The 9,457-nt window shown below is 39.5% G+C and overlaps 1 protein-coding gene across 1 annotated transcript in view; it reads left to right on the top strand.

The window, feature by feature from the left end:
* mcmbp (minichromosome maintenance complex binding protein) overlaps window positions 1-5,586 on the top strand; it is a 10,009-nt gene extending 4,423 nt beyond the window's left edge. Inside the window, exons 7-16 of the mRNA XM_007566924.2 lie at window positions 750-895; window positions 960-1,057; window positions 1,383-1,546; window positions 2,052-2,175; window positions 2,248-2,365; window positions 2,943-3,108; window positions 3,176-3,309; window positions 3,957-4,124; window positions 4,510-4,598; window positions 5,323-5,586. Coding sequence (XP_007566986.1) covers window positions 750-895; window positions 960-1,057; window positions 1,383-1,546; window positions 2,052-2,175; window positions 2,248-2,365; window positions 2,943-3,108; window positions 3,176-3,309; window positions 3,957-4,124; window positions 4,510-4,598; window positions 5,323-5,449 — 1,334 coding nt within the window. The 3' untranslated portion in view covers window positions 5,450-5,586. The remainder of the gene's footprint in view (window positions 1-749; window positions 896-959; window positions 1,058-1,382; window positions 1,547-2,051; window positions 2,176-2,247; window positions 2,366-2,942; window positions 3,109-3,175; window positions 3,310-3,956; window positions 4,125-4,509; window positions 4,599-5,322) is intronic.
* The last annotated feature ends 3,871 nt before the right edge of the window (window positions 5,587-9,457 follow it).

Here is a 9,457-nt window from a genome sequence, read left to right on the forward strand (position 1 = left end):
CTGCTTTAAGTTTCTTTATATATATTTCTAATGAAACTATAAACATGTATTGAATAAAAATATAAATTAAACATACATACTTAATAAATTTATATTTTAAATAGCAGCAGGGATGTCTGACGGCGTATTAAGGCCATTGTAGCTGAAATACATTCTGAAAACTGAATTTTTCTAGAAAAAAATTTTGAAATTTACCTCAGAAAGTTTGACATAAATCTCAAAATGTTTCCAGAAAAAAAAGTAAATTTCTGATTTTGAAAAGTTTAAGATTTGCTAGAAAATGTTTGAAATTAATCTGAGAAATTTTGAGATAAAGTTTTAGAAATTTTCTAGAAAAAATCTGAAATGTTTATTATTTCAGATTGAGAGTTTTATATATATAAACCTCTTTTATTAAAGAATTTTTTAAAAGAAAAAAATTCCATGTTTTTTTTTTTTTAAGAAAACCAACATAATTCTGAGATTAGTAAAAAAGTTGAGTTTTCTTTTTTCTGTTGTAAAAACGGCATCATAAAAATGACTTCATTAAACTCAGAAATCAGACTTTTTTTCTCAGAAAATTAAAGTCTGAATTTTTTTTTCAGTGGCCCTGATAGTCTCCCATATTTATTTATTTTTTAATCTCTAGAGAATAAATCTGCTCTAAAATGCTGGAATAATTTTGTTTTGAAGTGTTATTACACGTCTCCACCAGAGGGGGCAGCAGCCTCGCCTCGGTCTGTATTGTATTTCCTCTGTTTCTGCCGCAGCTTCCCCAAGCGCCGCCGACCCACACGGTAACGGCGACTGTAAGCGTCAGGAGACGGAGGCTCCTTCCGGCCAGGCGGCGTCCGCCTCCCACCTGGACCTGAACTTCCCGCTGCCGGGCGAGAAAGGCCCGTCCTGCTTGGTGAAGGTGGGCTCCGATTGCCGGCCGCGGCTTTTCCAGCAGCAGGTTCTGACGGGTGTGTCCTGCCCAGGTGTACGAGGACTGGGAACGGTTCAAACTGAACGACACGCTGCAGGTGTTCGGCATCCTGTCGGTCAGCCCTGCGCTCAGCGCTCTGGCCGATGAGAAGTGAGTCACGTTTTCCTGCTTCCTGCGTCCGGTCCGGTTCTACGACAGCCGCTGTACAGACGAGACAACAAGAGGAGTACATTCATGACAAAAAACTCAGAATATTTCCATGTAATCCACCATTTTGGAGTTTTTTTGTTGTTGTTTTTTGTCACAAATTTTTAACTTGTTAAAATTTCCATTTTTTTCTCTAGAAAATTCTTGAGTTTTTTGGCAGTAATTTCCTCCCTTGTTTCTGTCTCTACTGGCCCTGACCCGCTCCAGTTCTGACCCGCTCCATTTCAGACCTGTTTTGGTTCTGACCTGCTCCGGTTCTGTTCTGCAGGGATTCGTTTCTGGACCCGGCGGCCGGCCTGGAGTCGGCGGCGGAGCAGCGGGTCCACAGCCCGCCGGCCTCCCTCGTCCCGCGCCTCCACCTGCTCCACGCCGAGCGGCTGGTTCACAACAACCCGCTGCTCCCCAACGCCGCCCTGCAGGACAACAGTGCCTGTAAGCAATCAGGGCCAGCTCAGAGCGTTGTTTGGACTAGGCCAAAAATTATTGTCCTTTGAGAATCAGTGAATTTCTGGACTTTCCAAACTTCCTTCCATTCTATAAATAATATTTTTTTTTTTCCTTCCGCTAAACCTTCCAGTTGTTTTCCTTCTCTAAACCTTCCAAACTTTATGTCCTCTAAAAAAATCTAAATTGTTTCTTCCACTAAACCTTCCAATTGTTTTTCTTCCACTGCACCTTCAAAACAAACACTTTTATTGTATTTTTTTCCTTCCACTAAACTTTCCAATTGTCTTCCTGTCCTGTATTTATTAATGTTACTTTGTGTTCAGATATCCCAGATTTATCCCAATATTTTTTATTTTCGCTCCTCTTTGTTTAAAGTTTGTTTTTTCCTCGTTTCCATGGAGATCAAGTTGTGTTTTTTTTTTTGCTGTAAAGCTTTGAAGCTGGGCCTTTTCGTCGCCATGGAAACGCCCTTTGCCCTCTCTCTCTGCAGTTTTGTCGTCGGCTCTCGGGGAGATGGCCGCCGTCCGGGCCGAGCTGCTGTCGTACTTCACCCACGTCCTGCTGGGCGACGCTCTGGCTGCCGAGTTCCTGCTGCTGCACCTCCTCTCCAGCGTGTAGGTCCGGTTCGGGTCAGAACCGAAACCGGCCGCGGCCGAAGTTAAGCTAGCGTCTCTGTGCTGTCGCAGGTACTCCAGGCGCGATGTTCTGCCGCTGGGAAAGTTCACCCTGAACCTGAGCGGCTGCCCCGCCACCGCCGCCTACACCCAGCGCCTCTACCAGATCGTCCAGCAGCTCGTCCCGTCGGTGAGTTCAGGAACGCAGGAAATAAGAGCGTTGTTTTCTAAAAACTAACTTTAAAACAATGCTAACCCTCAAGGTATCATTCAGGAACGCCACGTTGCTTCACAAACCTCTCGCTTCTGCTTGAGAAACTTTTTTTTTGTCGCTGTTTTTTCTTCCACTAAATTTTCCAAACATTTTTATTCCAGTAAACCTTAAAAACTTTTTTCAATCCCCTGAACCTTCTAATGTTTTTCCTTTAAAACACTAAACCTTTAAAAAATTTTCAGTCCTCTGAATATTCCACATTTATTCTTCCTCTAAGCCTTTCAAATTTTATTTTTTCCTTCCACTAAACCTTCCAAATGTTTTGTTCCTGTAAACCAGGGATCCTGTTTTTCATTGATTTTCCTGTTATTTTTCAGTTTTTCTGGTTTATCGTGTTATTTTTCATTGATTTTCCTGTTATTTTTTCATTGATTTTCACTGTTTTTCTGGTTTTTCCTGTTATTTTTCATTGATTTTCCTATTTTTCACTGTTTTTCTGGTTTATCCTGTTATTTTTCATTGATTTTCCCGTTATTTTCTGCTGTTTCTCCAGTCGTTCTACCTGGCGATGAGCCTCCAGAACATGAACCAGATGCGGCTCGTTCCCAGGAAGGACTATGTGGCGAACCGGCTGGTGAGCGGCGCGCTGCAGCTGGCCAGCAGCACCTCCCTGTTCCTGGACGAGACCCAGCTGGAGCCGGGGCAGCTGGACACCACCGGTGAGGCGCCACTAGAGGGCGACGGCGAGCCGCCCTGGACGCCCCTGACTGTGTGTTTGTGCTGCAGGTGTGCGTAATGTGACGGCGCTGGGGAACCTGATCACTTGGCAGAAGGTGGATTATGACTTTAACTTCCACCAGATGGAATTCCCCTGCAATATTAACGTGCTGATCGCGTCGGAGGGACGCTCGCTGCTGCCGGTGAGGACAACAGGCCCAAACCCGCCCTGCGCCTTTAAGAACCCCCCCTCCGTCCCCTCAGCATGGGTTGGGTTTCCTGCTGTCGTCATGGCGACGATGCTTCTGGCGAGGAATGTGGCGCGTGCTATTCCTGAACGCAGCTCCAGAGCGTTGCCATGGCGGCAGCTGTCAGCCGGGCTGCGCCGTGTACACAACCCCTGACTAGCAGGGGTCAGAGGTCAGCATGGGCTGTTGATGGCAGAACTGGGGAGTTCGTGAGAAAATAAAGCACAGCAAAGATCCCAGGAGTGTTGGGGATGACAAAAATAAAATTAAAATACACATGAGAATAGAAATAATATTTTTAAGATAGTCATATCAGGAGAATAAAGTCATAATATTACAAGAATAAAATTATATTTTGAGAATAAAGTAATATTAGGAGAATAAAGTCGTAATAAAATGAGAATAAAATCATATTTTGGGAAGAATACGAGACTAAAGTAATAAAATTACGTGATACAAACACCATAAAACGTCTTTATGGCTGCAGGTGGTAGAAAGATGAAACCTGAATCCACCTCCTATGATTATTACCGTCTTTTTAAAATGTTTTCCATCTGTGTTCCTGACGGGGTGTAATTATTTCCTGCTCTTTGCCTGGGCAGTCCGACTGCCACATACACCTGCAGCCCCAGGTGGCGCCGCCCCACATGGAGGATTACCTCAGCAGCATCCATGTCCATCCGCAGGCCTCATCGCAGCTCAACAAGTTCAGAGTCTTCCTGAGCGTCGCTCGCCTGCTCGACTACAGCATCTCAGACGAAGTGACAAAGGTCTTTCAACTCGACACTTTTAAGACAAAATGTTGACTTGGCAATTTTAAGTTGTCAAAATACTTTGACAAAAATGTAAAGTTGATAATATGAGGCTTAAAATGTCAAGTACTCTAAACTTGACATTCTGAAAGTACTTAACAAAATATCAAGTACTTTCAAACTGAGATTTTTCAAGTCGAAAATTTTTAATTTTCTTCCACTAAATAAATTTTAATTTTCGACTTTTGAAGTTCATGAATTTCCAAGTATCTTCCAGAGAATTTCTGAAATGGATCAAAAAGTTTTAACTTTTTAGTTTGTTTTAATTTTCGACTTTGGAGACCACAGACCTAAAGTCAGACTTGAACCGGTCAGCCATGTTGTTTCTGTTTTGTCTCCCCAGGCGGTTGAAGATGACTTCGTCGACATGAGGAAGGACGACCCCCAGAGCATATCTGCCGACGACCTCCACAGGATGCTGGTTGTTGCCAGGTGAGCGGTCCGAACCGGACCGGTCGGGTCTCTAATGCCTCATTAGCCGCGTGTCTATTACAGATGTGCCCACATTTCTGTCTATCTTCTGCTAATGTCGGGAGGGGAGTGACGCAATTTTTGAGGTGTTTCCATTAAATGATTAAAATAAAATCTCACGCGAATAAGCTAGTTCACGCGATAACTCATTAAAAATATGGCGGTGATGGATGTAAACACTTACATGAGATGTATCCGTAATTCGGCTATCAGAGGAAACGTTGGCTTGTTATTCAGGCGTTGGAGCGACAAACTCAAGATACAAGCGACCAACTCCGACAAGCTAGGAGAGCAAATGTTTTAACGTCCGTCATGACAGTTGGCTGCGTTTTCAGAGCATGACGTCACGTTGTCGGCGTTTTAGATAAATTGTTGTCGGCCATTTTACATAAGCGCTATGCATTCAACACGTTGGATTGACAGACATATTTAACTCTGGAGTCAGTTGCTCATTGTCCTAAAACAAAAACAACCCTCCTACGACTTCCTGTCTCAGTCTTCTTCGCCGTTTTCGCTAGTTGTAACAGCCTGCTGTTGATCACGTGACTCGTATGAGGCGGGAAAGTGTTTGACACGGCTGAAAAACCGCCTCATCCTATCTTAAAAACGTGTTTTATTTTTCTTACAAGCGATTTTATTAGTAATTTCAGTTTTACGGCCAATGGAAACCGGTTCTGTTTTGCAGGCTGCTGTCGCTGAGTTTGGGTCAGACGTCGCTGACCAGAGACAGCTGGCTGCGGGCCAAACACATCGAGATGCTGCGACGGAGCCGTATGGAGCAACATAAGAGCGTCAACGGCAACGAGCCCTGAGCACTGCCGCTTCCCTTTTTGTTTTGATATGTTTGTAATAAAGACTTTTTTCAGGTGCCCTTCAAGTTAAGATGTTTTTTTATACTAAGCTGCAAATAAAATTTAGAGATGTGTTCTTGTTTTGGAGTAAATATGTAAAGGATTGTATGCTAAAACTAATTTTGCTACAAATTGTGGCTATTTTTGAAATCCTTCCGGTTTTCACGATGACATATTAGGGTCATTATAGATGGAAAAACGAATTAAATCTCCCCCAAAATAACTTTTTTTTAAATTTTTTTTTTTTTTAGAAAAAACTGACATTTGAGTTTCAAATGTTAATTTACTCTAAGAAATTCCAAATTTTGAGATTAATCTTAGAAATTTTCCAGGAGATGATTTAAAACAAGAAAATTTTAGCTCCATCTTAGAAATTTGAGGAAAAACCTTGAAAAATTCTGCATTTCAAGTAAAAATCTGACTTTTGAAACTCAAAATTTTACGTTTTCATAAACTGAGACTAATCTGAAAATTTCTGTTATTTTTCTAGCAAATATTTGACTTCAAATCAGAAACTTCCAAGTTATTTTCTAGAAAATTCCAGAGTGTTTTGGTGAAAATGTACTTTTTAAACATTTTCCCATCTCTTGGCACTGATGTGCTGTCAAATGTTTGACAGAGCGGCTGCAGAGCAAAATTAAACTTAATATTCTAAACTTAATAAAAATGGTTCATTGTTTTCAATCTTCAAATTGCCAACATTTGCGATTGTTTAAAAAAAAAAAGCACTGGGTCTTGCATAATATTCCCACAGTTTGATAAATTTATTTTTTTTCTTATTGGGTCTGACTCAATTAAAATTAAATTCACTCTGAAAATATAAATGTGTAGAACTTTTTGAATTAAATTTCTGAAATTATTTCATTGATGCTTTAAAATTAAACTTATTAAAAATTAGTAGCACACCCACAGTTAAGAATAAATAGGATACTTTAATATACAATACAATTTCAGTACACTGGAAAACAATGACAACAGTCAGTTGGTAGAGGAACGACATGACTACAGATTAGGAGGATGTGCTTAATCGGTGCAAATAAAATGCTTGAACGTGTTTAATTGCACAATTAAGTCATAATGTTGGGTCCTAATTGGAAGAAAAAAAGCACTTGGTGTGAAAATGTAAGAAGATAAATCTCACCCAGCAGATATTTGAAGAAAAACAACTTTTGCATATTAAAAAACAAAAAAAACAGCGACACTCTTGTTCATCAGGAATGTTGAGTTTTTCCTGTTCACCGCACGGAAAGCTCGAGAACTGCTCCAGTGTTTACAACGAAGACGTTTAAACCTCAGCGTGAAAACGTTGCACTGCAGGAAATCACCCTGAAGCATTGGCAGCACCACCTACTGTCAGCAGAGCTACGGAGGCCCAACACTGCCACAATTCAACAAATACGTTCTCAAATATCCACACGATAGCTTAAACAAAACTTTAACATAACTTTAGTATATAATATTACAAGTATGCTAGATACATACTTGTAATAACATCAAATACACATTTGAATAAACTGAATTATTTCAGTAATTATTAAGTTTTTCTTGGAACAACAGTCCATAATGACTTCAAATAATTTCACAAAGCAACTCAGGACTGTAAAATAATTAGATGCCATAATCGCTGCATACATTTTAACAATAAATTGAAATTCCATTCATTTATTTTGTTTTCCTTCCACTGAACTTTCTGTCCGTTTGCACACAGCCAGCTTTTTGAAAATTGGATATTTATAAAATTACAAGTAATTTTTAAAAAAATTTATGATAATTTCATTTAAATTATCTCAAGTATAAATGTTTAATGTATATTTTTCTCCTTCCACTGAACTTTCCGGACGTTTGTGAACAGCCAACTTCTTGGAAATTTAAAACTTTTATTTTTCAAGTGTTTGTTTTCTTTAGATTGTCATAATTTTATTTAGATTATCACATGTAAAGATATTTAACGACTTTGTATTGAATTGTGGCAATTCAAAGCAGGCAGGTCTTTAACGGTTTAAACAAGATAAATATACAAGTCTACCCGATTTCAGCTGCTGGTGAGGAAAATGGAGTGAATACGACCTTTGACCTTTTATCGCACACAGCATGATACAGAGAAGGGCCTCTTAAGATCCTTATATTTAACAGCAACAATAAAAACAAATGAATTAAAAAAGCAAAAGTCACTTCTTCAGGTTAAATGCATGTATTATAAGAAAAATACATGCAAAACAGGAAGTTTAATCCAAATACATCCAGGGATCTACGGCAGCAGCACATGGAGACAACCTACAGTTAGTGTCTATGTTTCCATAAACAGAAAATAGATTAAATAGAGACGGTAACCCTGAACATATTCCCAGCAGTGCTCTAAATGTAACACGAGGAAATAAAAAAAGGTAGATTCTGCATCGAATACCTGAAACACGTAATTCTGCCTCTCGAGTTCCCAGTTAAGGCAAACTTCAGCGTGGGGGAGTGCATAAAGCGTCAGTGCTCACTGTGAATCTGCATGTCTGCGTATTATATGCTACACTCCGGCGCCGGTTGGACTGAATCCGAACCCAACCCTCAGAAACGAGCCGAACCTCTGATGGCGAATGCAAAACGAAAAGCGATTGGGTCAAACACAACTCACTGTACATATGAACAACCAGGATACTCTCACTAGTTCCTACCGTCTAAGTAACTCGACAACACTTATGTTAGCTAATACCTACGTACAGCGTGCTGTCTGGCTAGCTCGGTAATTTATACACAGGAGGGTAGCACGCCGAACGTTACTGTCCTTTGGGATCCACAGATTTGGTTTATTTCTACAAGAAGCTCAGGTCCAGCTTAGCGGTGATCTGCATATATGGGATGAAACGAAGCACATGATTAAATCAGAGCAGGTCAGCTAATGCTAGCCAGCTGTTACCGCTAACATTGCACGCAAGCAGAGTTGGGACGTCATGATCTTCAAGTTTCAGAAAGTAAAAGTTGTACAAGAAAAAAAAAATGTAGCAGAACTTGATCAGTGGAGTGGATTACTTCGAAAGCTGAAGTATTTTACGGAGCAGAAAGTAGGTTTGTTTACTACAACGGAGCTTTAAGGCCAGACTAGGAATCTGTATTACTTTTTTAAATCACGAGAATAAAGTCATAAACAAAAAGGTCCTAATAAAAGTCGTAATCACGCAACAAAATTGCTGTATTATGAAAATATACAAAAAAAGTTGCAATGACACCAGAATAAAGGCGTACTAAAACATGAACATAGTCGCAATCAAACAACAAAAAGGTTGGAATACTTTTAAAATAAAGCCGCAATCATACCAGAATAAAGTAACATTGGGAGTACAGAATAAAACAAAAATAACGTAATACAAGAATAGTTGTAATAATAGGAGAATAGTCGTACAGATAATAAAGTTATAATAACAGAACAATAGCCGCAGTCATACAACAAAAAAGACGTAATACTAAAATAAAGCCCCAGTAAAACCAGAATAAAGTAACATTGCAGGAATAAAGTTGAAATAATACAAGGATAAAGTAACAATCATACAAGAAAAAGTTGCAATATTACGAGAATAAAGTTGTAATATCTGCATAAACCAGCAATATTAGCAATAATAATGCAGTAAAATGATGAATGTTCACTTTTTGATAACTTAGCGCTTTTATTTTGCAAATAATGTGACTTTACTCTGATAATATTATGATTTCATTCTAGTGATGAAGAAATAATAATTCTCTGAGTCTGGCCATAACGCTCCGTCGTGTATGGAGGTTTAAAAAGGTTTAAGTTTATAAAACAGTAAAATTTCCTCTTATTACAGTTTAAAGTCAGGTGCACACTGACGGCCATCTTTCTCTGCAACTATTTTTAAAAAAATTTCAGGCCCCAGCTTTATTTTTTTCCCCTAAAAGTGTTAATTCAGTTTTTGAAACCAGCCTGAGGTCTACTAACAGGAAGCAGATGAAGTGAAGAACATGAGG

This window comes from Poecilia formosa, unplaced genomic scaffold (genome assembly GCF_000485575.1).
Source record: "Poecilia formosa unplaced genomic scaffold, Poecilia_formosa-5.1.2 Scaffold201, whole genome shotgun sequence".
Classification (NCBI taxonomy): Eukaryota; Metazoa; Chordata; class Actinopteri; order Cyprinodontiformes; family Poeciliidae; genus Poecilia; species Poecilia formosa.